The 15,723-nt window shown below is 50.5% G+C and overlaps 4 protein-coding genes across 4 annotated transcripts; 2 read left to right on the top strand and 2 right to left on the bottom strand.

The window, feature by feature from the left end:
• Positions 1-176: 176 nt before the first annotated feature.
• On the bottom strand, positions 177-3,264 carry NCU03108 (glutamate carboxypeptidase). Its single transcript, XM_959874.3, has 5 exons — positions 2,753-3,264; positions 2,163-2,689; positions 1,752-2,074; positions 569-1,681; positions 177-469 (listed from the first exon to the last, which is right to left on the bottom strand). Exons 1-5 carry the CDS (start codon positions 3,077-3,079, stop codon positions 360-362), a joined length of 2,400 nt encoding a protein of 799 aa, XP_964967.3. The 5' UTR covers positions 3,080-3,264; the 3' UTR covers positions 177-359.
• Positions 3,265-4,939: 1,675 nt separating this feature from the next.
• NCU03107 (MFS transporter) lies at positions 4,940-7,577 on the top strand. Its single transcript, XM_959873.2, has 3 exons — positions 4,940-5,396; positions 5,515-5,823; positions 5,885-7,577. Exons 1-3 carry the CDS (start codon positions 5,339-5,341, stop codon positions 7,222-7,224), a joined length of 1,707 nt encoding a protein of 568 aa, XP_964966.1. The 5' UTR covers positions 4,940-5,338; the 3' UTR covers positions 7,225-7,577.
• A 449-nt stretch (positions 7,578-8,026) lies between these two features.
• Positions 8,027-9,919, bottom strand: NCU03106 (hypothetical protein). Its single transcript, XM_959872.2, has 2 exons — positions 8,193-9,919; positions 8,027-8,126 (listed from the first exon to the last, which is right to left on the bottom strand). Exon 1 carries the CDS (start codon positions 9,692-9,694, stop codon positions 8,684-8,686), a length of 1,011 nt encoding a protein of 336 aa, XP_964965.1. The 5' UTR covers positions 9,695-9,919; the 3' UTR covers positions 8,027-8,126; positions 8,193-8,683.
• Positions 9,920-10,348: 429 nt separating this feature from the next.
• Positions 10,349-12,650, top strand: NCU03105 (hypothetical protein). The gene is made up of 2 exons (XM_959871.2): positions 10,349-11,257; positions 11,330-12,650. The coding sequence occupies exons 1-2, from the start codon at positions 10,690-10,692 to the stop codon at positions 12,397-12,399; spliced, it is 1,638 nt and encodes a 545-aa protein (XP_964964.1). The 5' UTR covers positions 10,349-10,689; the 3' UTR covers positions 12,400-12,650.
• The last annotated feature ends 3,073 nt before the right edge of the window (positions 12,651-15,723 follow it).

The raw sequence follows: 15,723 nt of genomic DNA, 5'->3' as shown, positions 1-15,723 counted from the left end.
TGTGTGTAGAGAGAGGAATAAATGGTTTATGGGTGTTTTGGTTCCAGACGGCTCGGCATCTAGAATATATAACGACAGAGAATGTGCTCATGGGAATAACTCATTGTTGAGGACCGAGTTTTGATGTTAAGGCGAAGAAATAAACAACCACATGATTTTGGAACAGTCGAGGAGAGGATATAATAATCCATCATTCAAGATGCGTGGTTCTTGTTTGAAATATCTTTGCGAACGTCATGTCTCGCTCCATGTTCGCTCAATGGCAATGTCGACAATTTGAGACCATAGATACACCGAATTCCTAAAGCGCTTTGCTTTGAACTTACCCATCACCTCACCTACTTTTTCCAATTATCAAGTCACAACTTCCTCGCCGCATTTTTGATGCAAGCCTCAATGATATCTACCCATCTCTCGGCATTACTCCAATCCCTGGCATCGATGCTTTCAACGAGCCCAGGGAACACCGCTATAGAAACAATTCAGTTAGCATCAATCATTCAAAAATGCCATGTAAATAAGGGGACTATAAAAAGAGAAAAAAAGAAGAAAAAAGAATAAAACATACCTCCAGAATACCCAGTCCACAACCCCGGCGCAAACACCACATGCTTGAACCACGGTCTCCCATCCAACCCTTGGCTGAACAAAAAGCTCCTCTCGATATACTTGTACTTGGTGTTAACCTTGCGGATCTGATACCCCAACTTGATCTTCTGGTGCCAGTGGTACCACGGGATGTGCTCGCGTGCCTGGCTCCTGAGGTCCTCTGCTTCGGCGTCGAGGCGGGCGGCCTTTTCCGTTAACTTGTCGACTGCGTCGTGGAGACGCTTGAAAGAGTCCCGAAAGGCCTTGACGGTGGCCTTGGAGGTGCTGGATGTAATGGCAGTGCTGCTGCTGCTGCTGCTGTTGTAGTGGTTACCGCGCAACTCGGAAATGACCTGCTCGGTGAGGGTAGAGATGTCGACCTCCTCCTCCTTGGGTGGGTGGAGCACGGCGTTCAGCTTGTCTTCTACCTGGGTGACGTAGCCGTCTAGCGCCGTAGCGTAGCTCTCGGCGCTGAAAGCGAGCACAGGAAGATGGGCGAGCTCGGCGATAAGGAGGCCGAAGATCTGGGCCATGGTCCGGTGATAGACGAACCCTGGGTCACCGTACTTCTTCATCCAGTAGAAACTGTCGTAGTTGCTGTGGTAGTGGTAAACCGGGTCGTCTTCGCCAGCGACAAAACCAACGTCCAGGGAAGGGATGCCGGCAAAGTCCTGGAAGGCGGTGAAATCGCTGCCGCTTCCCATGGTATCGATCTTCTTGTCCCAATTCTTTTCGAGGATGGAGTGGCCCGGATGATCGGGGGACTCGACGGCTCCGGTGGCGGAGTAGATGATGCTGTTGAGGAGAGGAGCGGCAGAGGCTGAAAAGACCTTACCCCGGACGCCGACGTCGATGTTTAGATAGGCAACATTGGCGGCACTCAACCAGGGAAGATACTCCTCAACCCATTCGGTGGATCCGACAAGACCGTATTCTTCACCATCCCAGCTAGCAAAGACGATGGTACGCATGGGCTTCCAGCCAAGACGCAAAGCTTCTCCAAAGGAACGGATAACCTCGTTGAGAACTGCAGAGCCGCTATTCGGATCACCAGCACCGCCCGCAATCCAGGCATCGCGGTGGTTGCCGATAACTATGTTACAAGTCAGCATTAAGCTCACGAAGGGTACATCTCCTGCATGTCCAGGGGGAAGATGACTCACCAATCACCTCATCCGGAATGGTACCGTTGATGATGCCGATAACGTTCCACAAAGGAGTAGTAACGTATTCCTGCTCGTTGTATAGGTTCACAACAACGTCATCCGGCGTCGGTCCAATATTATAGTGAACGCCCTTGTGGCCTAGACCAGTCCGAGCAGTCCACCACTTGTTGAAATCCGAAGCCTTGGGACCATGACCATTGAGGGCCTTGAGGATAGGAAGAGCTTCGGCGTAGGAGAGAGGGATCGAGGGTATGCTGGGAATAGCTCCGTCAACCGGCCCCCGAGGGACCCCGGGTTTGGAAGGATAGCCCGGCGTTGTCCTGTTATCAACGTTAGCTCTCTTTATACACGACTGCCAAAACACAATGACTTACGGGTCGCCTGGAGCAACACTGAGGAATTGGGTACTTCCCCCGCTGGACACTGCTAGGTTGACGAGCCGGTCCTTCGGGGTAAGGAGCGTAGCCGTTCTCTTCAGTCATTTCACCATCTTCACCGGGATCAGTGAAGATGATAACGCCGATCATCCCCAACTCCTGCGCCCTCTTGACCTTGAGCCCACGGAAGATGAGGCCATAACGAGCAATGGCGATCTTCCCGGCAAGGCTGACGTTGGCCTTGAGCAGGTCCTCAAAATCCTGGTACGTGCCGTAGTTGACGTAGACCACGGGTGCGGTGACGTTGCCGGAGGCAGAATAACCATGGAAGACGGGGACTCTGTCGGGCAAACTTGTACTCGGATCCTCGTCGAGGATGTCCTCTTCGAGAGTGGCTTCAAAAGAAACCTGCCAGTTGTCCGAGCTGCTGTCGTTCTTCTTGTCCTCCTTATTCAGGAGTGCCAAGCGATGGTCGACTGGGTAGTTGATGTAGACCTCATAGTCGACGATGTGTGACTGGACACCAAACTCTTCCCACTTTTCCTTTGTCCAGAGTGCCTACAAAAGGAATGAGAATGCATGGCTTTTGGACTTTTTCTTTTGAGGGAAACGTTAGCATACCTGGGAGTAGTTTTTGCCGGCAAGATGGGGCCCGGCAGTGTAGTATCTCTGCCACTCCTCGGCCTTTTTGCTACTAGGAGTGTCAAGAAGTAGCTGTCGCAAGTGCTTATAGTCTACCTTGCTTCGACCATGACCACAGCCAGGCCACGACGAAGGACGGGGAAGAAAAGTGAAGGAGGCGATGAAGAACAAGAAGAACCAAAAGAGGATGGAAGAAAGTAAAAGGGTGAAGAATCGGCGGGCGACATGGTGGGAATACCGACGCCGAGGAGCAGCCCCAACTTCCACCGTGGCGATTAGGGGGGTATGCTCCGAGGGGGTACCCATGTTGAAGCTTGCTTAAGCTGTATCTATGTTTTGAATATCTAGTCTGATGAACACTGCATGTTGAGGGTCAGTAGCTGAAGGAAAGGGTGTTATCGATGGAGGTTGAAGAGTCTTGTGAATATCCAATAGGAAGTAAACCGAGGGTTTCACGGACCGAGAGTGGGAGACGAGTAGCCCATATCGGGACAACTGGTCTCGTGAGAGGGTGTGAGGGGAAGTGGACGAAGAAATGTCTAAGCAACAGAAGAGGGTGCGATGTCTCACTTACACTTTGTCGGATGTCCTTGGAGGAGTGGAGATGATGGGGTTTGGCCATGCCACGATGAATATAGATGGAGTTTACAGTGACGAGATGGAAAAGAAATGAAGTTGAGCGAGTTCCATCTGAATTGACGTCGTCACCAAGTTACCTCCTCACCTAACGTAACCTCACAATCTACTTAACTGTAGTGACAAGTGACACCCTAGGACTCTCTACCTATCGGCAGGTCTCGCAAGCTAATAAAGTCCGAGTCGCCTGCAGCCACGGGAGGTGCCGCAATATCCGAGTGTGACAACGGTGAGCCTACCAATCATAAGAATTGCCCGAGTCGAATTGAGGTTCTTCCATGAATGAATTATCGACGGTGACAATGGCAACAGTTCCTTGGACTTTACGGTTGGCGTCATTGCAGGGCTGGTCGGCACAATCAATCTTGCCTGAACAGGCTTCAATATCGGAGCAGTGACCCCTCATGGTTTGAGGGTTGAAGTTCAGTTCCCCGCACGATGTAAATACAGTACGAATTCACGGTCGTCAGCACACTCTGGCACAGTGATTGACCGTTGAAGTTGCCGTTGGCCAGTGACAGGAGGAGTTGGATTTCGTTCGTTTTGGCTGACGCCGATCCGCAACCGAAGTCAAAAACGAAACAGGAAAAAACACGATCCAAAAATTTGATATTTCCGCCCACTAGGTTTGAACAGTCCGTCTAGTGTATCATCTGATCAATTCATCAAAAGCCATCGAACTGTAAGCCTCGAGGTCTGGTGGCCATGTTGACTTTGGCGCCCTTGACGCGGGAGTCAATAGCCTACGCAGCAAACAGGGCTTGTTGAAGGGCGGGCAAGAGTTCCGTAAGTGCCTGCAGATTTGAGTCACGATGCTGTACTGATGAAAGGCGAAGGTTGTACTGCGTATAGCATGTAAGTAAGCCGGCGTTCCAATGGCAGCCAATGACAATTGAGGGCGAACGTCAACCCTGTGATCTTCGAGGCCGACCACGGCTTCGGACACACACCAACACAGAGGGCGGAAAGCCGACGGGTTCCCCGAATGTAATATGTGCGTGTGACTGCTGAGACAGAGAAGGGAGCGAGTAATATGCATGCAATATCTCACAACGTCAACAGAGTATGGTGAGTTCTGACACATTACTGACATCGATGCTCCAAGAGTCCTCACCGGTCGAGTCACAGCCGACCTACAGCACACCGCCGTTATCAATTGGATGTACAACGCTTGACAGAAGCAAGAGACCATCCATTGAGGATGATGATAAAACTGGAAGGGGGCTCAGGCAATTCTTTGCCATTTGTTGTGTTCCATGGCTGGGCAGGACAGTCACAGATAAGTGGAAATCTCCAGCCAAAGATTCTTTTGTACCTGCAGTGAACCAATTCCTACAGGAGCGAATGGTGGACACAATGGAATACGGTGGGCTCCAGGCAGCTTTCTCAATGGCTCGGCAAGGGTCGTTTTAGCGTTCCAAGCACTGCAAAGATAGGCAATGGAACATCGTCCATCCGTACCTCCCGTTAGTTCCGCATAAAGCCGCATGTGACGAACAGCGATCCTTTTTCACGACACCACCGTCCTACGCCTCTTTTTGGCTGATAACTTTTTTTTTATTTCCGGGGTCTATTCTAGGATTCGAGTTTCTCTTGCTGCAGCGCTTTCTTCAATTTTTTCAAAACTTTTTTTTCTTCTTTTGTAGTTTATTTTCTTCTTCCTGATCCGCTTTCTGCCCCTCCTCCTTCGTCTGTCATTTCAAGGGCCTCAAAATCTGACAACCTCTACACCGATCCTGCCCTGCCACCTCGTCCAGTCATAGTCGCCACCCCGTATAAGATAGTAGACTCTGGCGGCTTCTTCTTCATTGCTCAAGTTGTTTGCTTGAGCATTACATTTGTTTCCACTTCAAAATATACTATCCTGGGATTCATTTTCGCATCCTCGAATCCAGAATTACGAGCTATACAGAGTAGACCATTGCCATCATGGTAACGAAAAACAAAGATGGCCCCAAACTGCCAAAGCAACAGCTGGCCATTCTGGGTAAGTAACCCTCATTATCTCTAGAATCATATTACACTGTTGAAGAGCCCATTAGTCCCCTGTACAAGTAGTCATATCTCATCTGAGTGAACACTATGCTTACAATCATCAACCACAGCCATTGCCAGATTTGCTGAACCCTTAGCCGCAACATCCATCTACCCTTACCTCCCCGAGATGATCAAGAATTTCGGGGTTCCGAAGAACGAGGTGGCGAAATGGGCCGGCTTCACAGGATCCATCTTCTCAGTTGCGCAAAGCATGGCCGCCGTGCCTTGGGGGAGAGCATCCGACCGGTTCGGCCGCAAGCCTATCATTCTCCTCGGTATCACAAGCACCATGATCTGCTTCATCTTATGGGGTCTCTCGACTAGTCTTACCATGGCCATCACCGTGCGGTTCATCATGGGAGCTGGAAATGGAAATGGTAAGAAAAGACCTCGGTAGAGGTATGCTCAAACAAGGAAACACTAACATATGGCGTTCAGTCGGCATCCTCCGAACGATGGTAGCAGAAATGGTTCCTGAAAAAGAACTTCAACCCAAAGCCTTCTCGCTCATGCCTCTCGTCTGGTCCATCGGCAGCGTGTTTGGGCCCGCCTTTGGCGGTTTCTTCGCCCAGCCCGCCAAGCAATACCCTTCTCTCTTCGGCAACATCGATTTCTTCAAAAAGTACCCATTTGCGCTCCCCAACATTGTCGCCGGCATCATCTTCTTCATTTCCCTCATGACCGGTCTCCTCTTTCTCCGTGAAACGCTTGAAAGCCGACGCGGCCATCAGGATTGGGGTCTCGCTTTGGGGGAGAAACTCACTCGCCCCTTTAAACGCCGTGGCCCTCACTATCACCACCACCACGACCGAAACAATAGACGACACTCTTTTGTCGACGATGGCGCCTCCGCCCCCTTACTCGCCCCATCCTCCCTCCCCACCTCCATAGCCTCGGTGGAAACCGACCCTCCCACCCTCCGCGAAATTTTCACCCCGCAAACCATCATCAACCTAACCTCCTACACCTTTCTCGCCCTTCATTCGGTAACCTTCGACCAAGTCCTCCCCGTCTTCCTCAACTACCCGCGCGTATCCCCGCACGACCGGACCCCGTCCAACACGCACCTCCCCTTCAAATTCTCCGGCGGCTTCGGTTTGAGTTCGGACAAAATCGGCACCATCTACACCGTGTACGGCATCGCGTGCGGCGTCGTCCAGTTCTTCCTGTTCCCCTGGTTCTGCGCCCGGTTCGGGGTCTTGAGGTGTTTCCGCGCCGCCACCCTCCTGTTCCCCATCGTCTACCTGTTGACGCCGTACACGGCGCTGATCGAAGACACGCACACGCGCTACGCCGTCTTCCTCACCCTCATCTTGGTCAAGGGCGTCGCTGTCATTATTGGCTTTCCCTGCACCACCATCCTACTCACCAACTCGGCCTCCTCGCTGCGCATTTTGGGAACGCTGAACGGATTCGCGACGACTTTTTCGGGGTTGGGAAGGGCGATTGGTCCCGCCATGGCCGGAGCGATCTTTACGTGGGGAGTGACGGGGAGGGATTACATCATTGCTCCTTGGTGGTTCTTGAGTCTTGTGGCGGCCATCGGGGCGATACCGAGTTGGTGGATTGTGGAGGGGGAGGGGCCAACGAGGAGTTTGCAGACGGATTCTGAGGAAAGTGGCGAAGAGGAGGGAGAGGAGGAGGAGGACGAGGAAGAGGGAGTAGAGGTGTTGGATGAGGGGAGTACGTTGGTTTCGAACTCTCAGGGTTCGAGGGCCAGCTCGACTATGGATGGAGGGTACGGGACGATAAAGAAAGATGCGCAGGAGGCGAGATGAATGGTGATGCCTTGGATGAATCATGAGAAAGGGGGTATTGACGGATGGTAGATTGACAACGATGAGTGGAGGACGGGGTTGAGAATTTTCTTGGTTATTGAATACGACATGGCGTGGGAGAAGCGCTGCTTCTCATGATACCCGTGTGCTATCGATGTTGACCACGGTTAGATTTCACGTTTATTTTTGGTTGGATGGATCAAGGCGTTGCGGGGGTATCAAAAAGAATTGATTTACTGGTTTCCAATCATTTCGAGAACTTTATAGGCTGTGCCGTGGCTAGATACGACAATTGTCGGTCCAAAACGTTAGCACTTGTCGATCTTGAATACATCGTCGTCGTAAATGGTCACAACAGATGCAATATATCGGGAAGTCATGTCACCTATGAGCAAGGATGCCACTAGTCACTTAAAACAGTAGTGAGAAACACAAGAAATGCGTTAACGTTTTTGATCATCATCCACCGCTTATCCCTATTTGCATCGTGACCTCCTTGAAACCAAAGTTGTTAAAGCACTTGGTTTAACAACCACCACCACCATTGTCACCCTAACAGAAGGCCTTGCTTCTTCCCACTTTCAATCCTGCTTGTATGATCCACACAGACTTCTGTCTGGTATACAAAAACCCTCAACACATGAGACTCGTCTTCCACTCTCACCATTATCAGCTCACTGACTTTGTCAGGTGGCTATGTCAACCCTTTCCAAGCTCCTCCTGAGCAATTTATGCTCCCTGACCACTTCCCCGTTTCGAGCACGTTATGCTCCCGAGCAACTTGTGCTCGCTTTTCTCGTTTCTTTTTTCTCATCACCAATACTCAAAAGCCTATTCTCCCCAACCTATATGATGCGCACCCTATCTGCACCCTTCTTCCTCCCCCGCCCCGATTCCTCTTCCTGTAAGTGTAGAACAGTTAGTCCTGTATGATCAAAGAAAAAAGAAAGGAAAAGTAGGATACATACATGCACCCCAGTTTCCCCTTGACCCCGACCCTGGCATGTAGAAGAGTTAGTAAAGCTGCGGTAAACAGAAGGGGAAAGGCAAAAAAGTGAACATACCTGTCGGGCCCGTGGCCCTCAACCTGCCCGGGGGGCAAGCTATCTACAGCTATTCTAGACAAAACCACCAAAAAAACCCACGCAAGAACACAACCCACTTCTCACTTCTCCTCCCACGGCGTGCATCCGACCCACGGTCAAAGCCGCCTTTGGGATCACGCCTTCCCCTCTTCCATACTACCCTCCACCACGGCATGAGTCCGACCCACGGTCAAGCCGCCACGGGGACCACGCCTTTTTTTCTTTTCTTTTTTTCTTCTTTTTTTTCTTTCATTTTCTGTGAAAGCAATCATGTGCTCATACTGCTGCCGCTCCTCCTCCTCACCACCACCACTTAGAGATCAACCACCAATTTTGTTTCTTGTCCCAACCAAAAGACATGGTTCATTGTGCCATCAAGAAGACTGACTCAACAGCGCCAGCGCGCTCTGAAAAGCCCTCACCACCTCTGTCAAATGCTTTCTCCGCTGCGCCAGATTCTGTTCCGAAAGGCGCACGTACCGCTCGCGCGTCTGCAGACGCTTGACGGCGCGGTCCGTGTCGTGAGCCGAAGAAGATGAGGCCCACACGTTGAAGTACTGGACCAGCTGCTGGAACTCTTCAAGGAGTTCTTGCTCTTGGGCATCGGCGGCTGAGAGGGACTCGGTGTAGCGCGTAACGAAGTCGTCCCAGTCAAAATTGGGCAGAGTGCCTGGAGTGCTGGGCGACGAAAGAGTGTGCGCGGCGAGAATGCTCCGAGGGGTTGGGTTGATGGAGGTTTTGATTGGGTTGAGGGTCTGATAAAGGCTGTGGTTGTGGTTGCCTTGGTTGCTACTGTTCTGGTTGGTGATGGTAATCGGTTCATTGGTGGGAGTGGTGGTGTTGTTGCGCGGCTCAGGTGTCTTGACCTGGGGGCGCTGTGAGTTGTGATTCTTGTTGCTGCCTTGGAAAACGGTGGCAGGGAGGAAGGGGGGAGGGGAGGAGCGGTCTTGTTGATCCTGTTGGAACTGGGTGACTGTCGGCTCTGCGTTATTGCCGTGGTCACTAGGGCTGTTGGCCAGGTGGTCATCGTCGCTGTCCGGGCCACCGCTTGTGTTGCTGTTGTTGTCCATGATAGGGACGATGGGCGTTGAGCGCACTGGTTGAAGAGGCGAAAGGAGCTGAGGCGACTGAGGCGACTGAGGCGACTGAGGTGATCGAGGTGATCGAGGTGATTGAGGCGACTGAGGCGATCGAGGCGATTGAGGCGATCGAGGCGATTGAGGCGACCGAGGTGACTGAGGTGACTGAATGTTGTGGTCAAAAGAGTCGTCCCCGCCAAAGTAAGAGCTGCGGTTGTGCTCGCTGCCGGCTGGAGAAGCGGTGCTTAGATCCGAATCAGGCGACTCTGGCCGTTCTTGCCGTATTTGAGGCGGGGTAGATGCCATGTTGTTGGTTTGTGTGGACAAGGGCGGAAGGCGCTGGTAGGCGTGAGTGAAAGGCAGGTTATGCTCTTTCCTTTTGTTGTTGTTTATGAGTGGTCGCAAGTGATGCCGCTTTCACTTTGCTGTTGATTGGATGTTTAGTTGTTGTGTCTCTCTCTTCTGGGAGACTGACTGGTAGTCTAGTTGTTTGTGGACTTGGCCGATGTCGAGAGAGTATCTGCTGCCCGATGAGTGCGTTGTTGCCGATTGGATTGTGCTACACTGCAAGTTTTTGTGCAAGTGTGTGGGTGTGACAGAGAAGTCGAGGTCTCGTCTTCGTCGCTTCCTTTCTGTGACCTCGCTTGGATGAGAGGACGTTGAGGTTAGGTACCTCTACTTTTGGTGAGACCGGGAGCCGCCGAATGGACGCGGTTGCAGCTGTGGAGGATTCGCTCACAGCGAGTGGAGGGCGCTGGAGCCTCTGGAAAGAGGGGCCGAGAGCGATGGGCGGCTGTCGAGCTAGGCAGGAGCGGGAAGTGGGTCGGTACTACGCGCCAATCCGGGGCAGGTAGCAGGGCGTTGACACTTGACCAGATGCGGCGAGGATTGTGACTTGATGCTGTGAAACATGATCCCGGTGACTGGTCCTCGGATGACGCCCAGGGGCGTGTGTGTGTGCTGGACACTGTTTTTGATCTTGTTTATCTCCCTCCTTCTTAACACCAACACCGCTTCTCTCTCTTTGGATGATTGGTATTGATCGATATTCATTCGTCGTCTTGTTTCATCGCCGCTCGTCGGTATCGGTATTGCTTTGAGCGTATCTCATCGGGCAGCAAGCATCGGCCGTATCGTCATGTCATCGCCGAGTCTTTGAAGATCTATTCCATCGATAACCACCAGCATAATCAGTTAGCCCCTCTGTTGCTGACATCCACGAGACAACCCTTTCCCTCTTCGCAACCAAACTCACCACTTTGATTTTCTCGACGAAGCCATCTTTCTTGTTCCTGTTCAAAATGATTTGTTGCAGTCTTTGCGACCGCTCCCATTATGGAAGGGTGCCTTTTCTCTGCGCTGTTGATGCGCGCAATCGGCTTTACCCGCTCCGAGTGCAGAACGCACGAGTCCTGATCGAGAACGAAGAGTTAGAGCGCACCGTCGTAGAGGAGGAAGCAGAAGGACCATGCAGGAAGCCTTACCTGGACCGACTCAAGTCGGAAGTGGCTGCCGCTAATGCTCGAACCGCCGAGATCATGGCGCAGTGTGAGCGCTTGAAGAGACAGACCGAGCAGACCAGGAAGGAGGTTGAGAAGAAGAAGGATGTTCTCGCCCGGAAGAAGTCTGATTTATCGGCCATGTCGACTGGAGTTGCAGCGAGGCGAAACCGCCAGCTGGAGGAGACCCAGGAGTCGATCCGCCGTATTCGATTCAAATGGGCGGCTTGTGCTGACACCATGGCGTCGACGAGATCGTTTCTGTGCGAGGAGGCTGCCAGATTGTTTGGACTTCGGCAGATTCGCAAGGGTTCTTCGAAACGGTATGAGCTCGGCGGTGTCGAGATTATCGACTTGCATGCTCTAAACAGTGAGTTTAGCCCCTTTTCTCCCAATGTCTCCGATAATCAGCTTGACTTACTCTTTTGGTGTGTTTCTGTAGGCCTCTCACCGGAGGTTATCAACACATCCCTGGCCAACATCACTCATTTGGTGATGCTGACCTCACATTATCTTGCCATAAGGCTTCCTTCGCAAATCACACTTCCACACCAAGACTACCCGCGACCGACAATTTTATGGCCACAGGCGTCTTATCAATTAGAGGAGCCACCGTTTCCGGCAGCCATGTTATCTGGTCAACACCAGCAGTCCGGGTTGGAGGGACCGCCGATCGATGTTGAGAAAACCAGATCTTTCCCCCACCGTCCCCGTCCGCTCTGGATCGAAAAGCCGCTGCCCGCTCTAGTCAAGGAAGACCCGCAGACGGCCGGAATGTTTATTGAAGCCGTCTGCTTGCTGGCCCACAATATCGCCTGGGCCTGTTGCACGCAAGGTCTCCCGTTTGGTTTTGATTCGCGGGATACCTACGATGAGCTGTGCAACATGGGCCACAATCTATATCGGTTATTGATTGGCGATAATCTCCATCGGCGCTCGGTAGATCCGAACATGTTTCCAAAAAGTCCAAGTCCCAGTGGTCAAGGTAATGAGGCGACACCGTCTGAAGAGAGTACGACGGCGAACAACAACCCGAGATTGGTTATAGGTCGCTGGTCTCATGGGACTATCCACAACTTCCTCGAGAGTTTGGAAGGGAAGGAGTGGTTGGACAGGTGCAGACTCCCCAGTCCGCACCGGATGTCGGATCGGTTGAAGAAAAAGTTGATTAACGAGGCGCCGATGTTGGAGTGGGAGAAGATCGAGGGTGACGAGCTGGACGATGCTTTCGAACATGACGACGGTCGTCTTGGAGTTTTGGTTAAGCGACGTCGTCGAAAAGAAGAGATTGGTGATAGAGACGGACGGGTGAACGGTGATTTCGGGGTTGAATCTGTTTCGACTGTTGTTGGTGCCGGTGGTTTGTCGGGAGCCGTTGCCAGAGAAAGAGGAATTGGTTCGAGTGGTAATGTGGCTGGCTCAACCGACGCTGCTGCTGCTGTTGCTGGAACGAGTGCTAGTAGTGCCAATACTAGAGGGACGAGTGGCTGGACAAAGCTCAAGAGTAGATAGAAGTTAAAGAGGTTTGTCGAGATGCCGCCATGGATAGTTGAAAGTCCGTTACTCGTTACCTGGTTCCTGATTTCAATTGGATTTGGTTTGGTTTGGTTCATTTGGTTCATTTGCAGCAGCAATTGTTCGGCTTTCTGTTGCAGACATACCCAAGTCAGTAACCAATCCCAAACAGAGCGACAGAAGGAGAGACCAGGTGGTACATACATTAACAGTCTGTTGAGTGTTGCTGATTTTACAACCTGGGCAGGCCAACTCAACATAAAACAACACGAATCTGTACAAGGCGTTAGCCATTTGCTTCCATCATCATCATCATCATCAGTGATCACGTGTTTGTTGATGCAATGGAACTTACTTTTTTCTTCGGTGTTTCGTCAGGCTTTGCTCTCGAGTGCGATTTTTGCACCCATAACGGATGGTCCAACTCAACATATTTTTTTTTGTTTGAGTTCAGTTTGCATCATTCGGACCATCCTTTTCCCTTCTTTGGGGAGCCCCTTTTTTGGGGGTATCGATCTCGACAACAATGGGAATCCTCGACGTGAATGAGTGATTTGAGTAAGTGGTTTGGTTCGGTTCGATATATGGTTTTGTTTCCATCGAAACCTGTTACATTCATCTGTTAGTTTGTCTGATATTTGAGCTGCACGAGAGGAGGATAGGGAAAGAGAAGGGGGCGGCAACTTACCCGAAGCTGTCGAATCGCTGGCGTTGATGGTCCAACTCAACGTGTTTTTGGTTCTTGTTTTTTTTGTTTTTGGTTCTGTCGTCAATGTTAGCCATGCCGCTCGCCTGTCAAATCAAGAAAGTGGTAAGGTAAGCCAGGACTTACTGCAATCTATCGTTGAGTTTGCTTTGGACCATCTGATTTTTCTCCTTTCTTTGAGGAGTCCCTTTTTTAGGGTACCGATCTCAACTGCTTGTGGGAGTGCTCGACGTGATTGATTTGATGAGTGTGTTCAATTTGATTTTGTTTCACCGAGTCCTGTCATCTTTGTTAGTCATGTGTCAAACAGCAGGAAGAAGGAAGATGGGAGAGAGAGGGGTCTTACCCGAAGCTGTTGAATCGCAGGTGTTAATCTATGCCACAGGATTTGCTTTGCGGCTGGTCGACGAATTGTGATTGGTGTCGAGCAAGCCATGCAAAGCTTTGCTGCCGGTCATCAAGTGTAGGTTTTTGTCTTTTGACCAGGCATGCAAAGAGGGGAATCGTCATGTCCCGACGATGTGAGTCTGAAGAAAGTTGTTCACGGTTTGAAGTTGTAAGTCGAGACATGGTTGATTCGGGTTCTCGTTCGGACTGCTTGCTCTTTTTTTGGTTTAAACGGAGCTTTGAGATTTTGGTTCGTCGTTTGCAGTCCTGAACATGCCACATGTTTGGACATCCTGAGTTTGAAAGTTTGAGGACGTCGCTGATGTCGAGACGATCTGAAGATTGATTTGAGTCTCGACATGTTGGTTTCTTTCGCTCGGGTCTGCTGTCACTGTTTCTTTTTTTTTTCTTTTTTTTTGTATATGTGTTTGAAGATTCGAAGATTGAAGAGTTGGTTGGTGCAGACCCAAACTTGTCACATTGGTGAACATCCATGATTGATTGAGGACGTTCTTGTTGATGTCTCGACAAGGTAAATCGTTGATGTCTTGACATGTTGGTTTTTATTTCGTCAGCTGCTTCCTGTTTCAGTGAAGAAAGTGATGAAGCGGAGCTGAACTGGTCACACGTTGTTTCTTTTTGAGTTCTCGGGCTACTATGAGAGAGATGTAGCGCTGCCGAACTGGTCAAAATCAATGGTTGGACATCCGAGAGTGAGAGAAAAGATGCTCGAATGAAGTGTTGCAATTTCTGTTTTTGTTTCATTTTTTCTCGTGCCTTTGAGAAGAAAGAAGATTGGCGGCACTTGGTCATATGCTGTCAACGTGCTTGAGTGATTGCACATTGATGGTCGCTATGATCTGGTCGAAACAGCACTGAGTGTCAAGATGCTGGTCTTCGACATGATCGTTTCGTCGGTATGCCTTGGTGAGAAAGAAAGCTGTCGGCAAACTGACGTGGTACTTGTACAGTTGTTGTCAGGTGATGTCGTACATATACTCGCACATTTTTTGGTGATTGTTTTCCCTTTTCAATTTTTTTGTCTTGTTTGGTGTTTTCTGATTGATAGATGTCAAAAGATGAGTTGCCATGTAAGGATGCTGTCAGTCTCATATCACTGCTGCTGTTTCGCCTTTCGAGAGTGATAAAGTTGCTGCAATGAATTCTGGAAGATGTGGATAAGTCTGGTAAGAAGATGATGCTGACAGTAATCGTGACAAGAAATCGCAAACAGACATACTTAGGTCTGAAGCTGGTAAAAGATGTTCTGAAAACGACGAATGACTCGAACAGAAAAAGAACAGATAATCTGACAGAACGTTGTCGATTCGCCTTGCGAATGTGAGCGTGACTGACTCGGTAACGACGACGTTGAGGGTTGTGTTGCTGGTAGGACAGAAGGCAAGTGTGACTAGCTTGCCAACATGAGTTGTCGATCCGCAAACACGTAATGTCTCCGACTATAGGCGTCGAGAGATCAATGAGAAAATGCTTCCGATTATAGGCACCGGAGCTGATATCAGGTTGTCTTATTACCAAGCGTGACTTCTTGGTTGCGACATATCGAGAGACAGAAAACTGTACTCCCTATTTCTGGCCATCCCACCCACCCTTACCAGAAACCTGATATAGAAAGATTCGCAGCACCTGTTCCCGAATGCGGCCTTTCGGTGGCGACTGTGCGAAGGAACTCTATAGCCGAATGTACTCAGTGTGACCGCTGATGTCGACAATACGAGAGTGAGAAATGGGTAGTTGACTGATGATCATGAGAGGACAGGAATGACCAGCCTGTCATCATTTCACATACAACCAAACTCCCTGGTTCTGGCCAACCCGCCCACCCATGCCTAGAACCTCTTATTTAAAGTCGAGCCCGCTGGTGAGAGAAGTGTGTGTCATCGATGTAGAAGATTGTCGGAAAAGGGAAGAAAAAGGTGACAGTTCTGATGGAAAGGCGAAAAAAGATCCCGATAGACAACACACTCTCAAACCGAACGAACAAGACCGACAACAACCGGACACAGATCAAGGAATTCTAACAAGCTGGGAAGTTTTGCTTCGCGCCCCGCAAAACGACCCAGGTTCTCTGAGCTCCTACCCATACCCGCCTCATGCTCGAGAGAACAACGACAAGCTGGACTTATGTACGAACTTGAGTGGCGCCCGCCCGGGACCACCCATGCCGTTTATGCCATATGCTTATATGTCGCCTTGTGATCCTTGTC

The sequence above is a fragment of the Neurospora crassa genome, linkage group I (assembly GCF_000182925.2).
Source record: "Neurospora crassa OR74A linkage group I, whole genome shotgun sequence".
Lineage (NCBI taxonomy): Eukaryota > Fungi > Ascomycota > Sordariomycetes > Sordariales > Sordariaceae > Neurospora > Neurospora crassa.
The sequence above is the reverse complement of the archived record's forward strand: the minus strand, read 5'-3'. Positions and strand labels throughout refer to the sequence as shown.

Coding starts and splice junctions, on each gene's coding strand:
- NCU03108 (XM_959874.3), bottom strand. CDS start 3,079: ATGGGTACCCCCTCGGAGCATACCCCCCTAATCGCCACGGTGGAAGTT. Junction 2,075..2,162: donor AGCAGTGTCCAGCGGGGGAA/GTACCCAATTCC, acceptor CGTTGATAACAG/GACAACGCCGGGCTATCCTT. Junction 470..568: donor GTGGACTGGGTATTCTGGAG/GTATGTTTTATT, acceptor TTGTTTCTATAG/CGGTGTTCCCTGGGCTCGTT.
- NCU03107 (XM_959873.2), top strand. CDS start 5,339: ATGGTAACGAAAAACAAAGATGGCCCCAAACTGCCAAAGCAACAGCTG. Junction 5,397..5,514: donor GCAACAGCTGGCCATTCTGG/GTAAGTAACCCT, acceptor CATCAACCACAG/CCATTGCCAGATTTGCTGAA. Junction 5,824..5,884: donor GGGAGCTGGAAATGGAAATG/GTAAGAAAAGAC, acceptor TATGGCGTTCAG/TCGGCATCCTCCGAACGATG.
- NCU03106 (XM_959872.2), bottom strand. CDS start 9,694: ATGGCATCTACCCCGCCTCAAATACGGCAAGAACGGCCAGAGTCGCCT.
- NCU03105 (XM_959871.2), top strand. CDS start 10,690: ATGATTTGTTGCAGTCTTTGCGACCGCTCCCATTATGGAAGGGTGCCT. Junction 11,258..11,329: donor CGACTTGCATGCTCTAAACA/GTGAGTTTAGCC, acceptor GTGTTTCTGTAG/GCCTCTCACCGGAGGTTATC.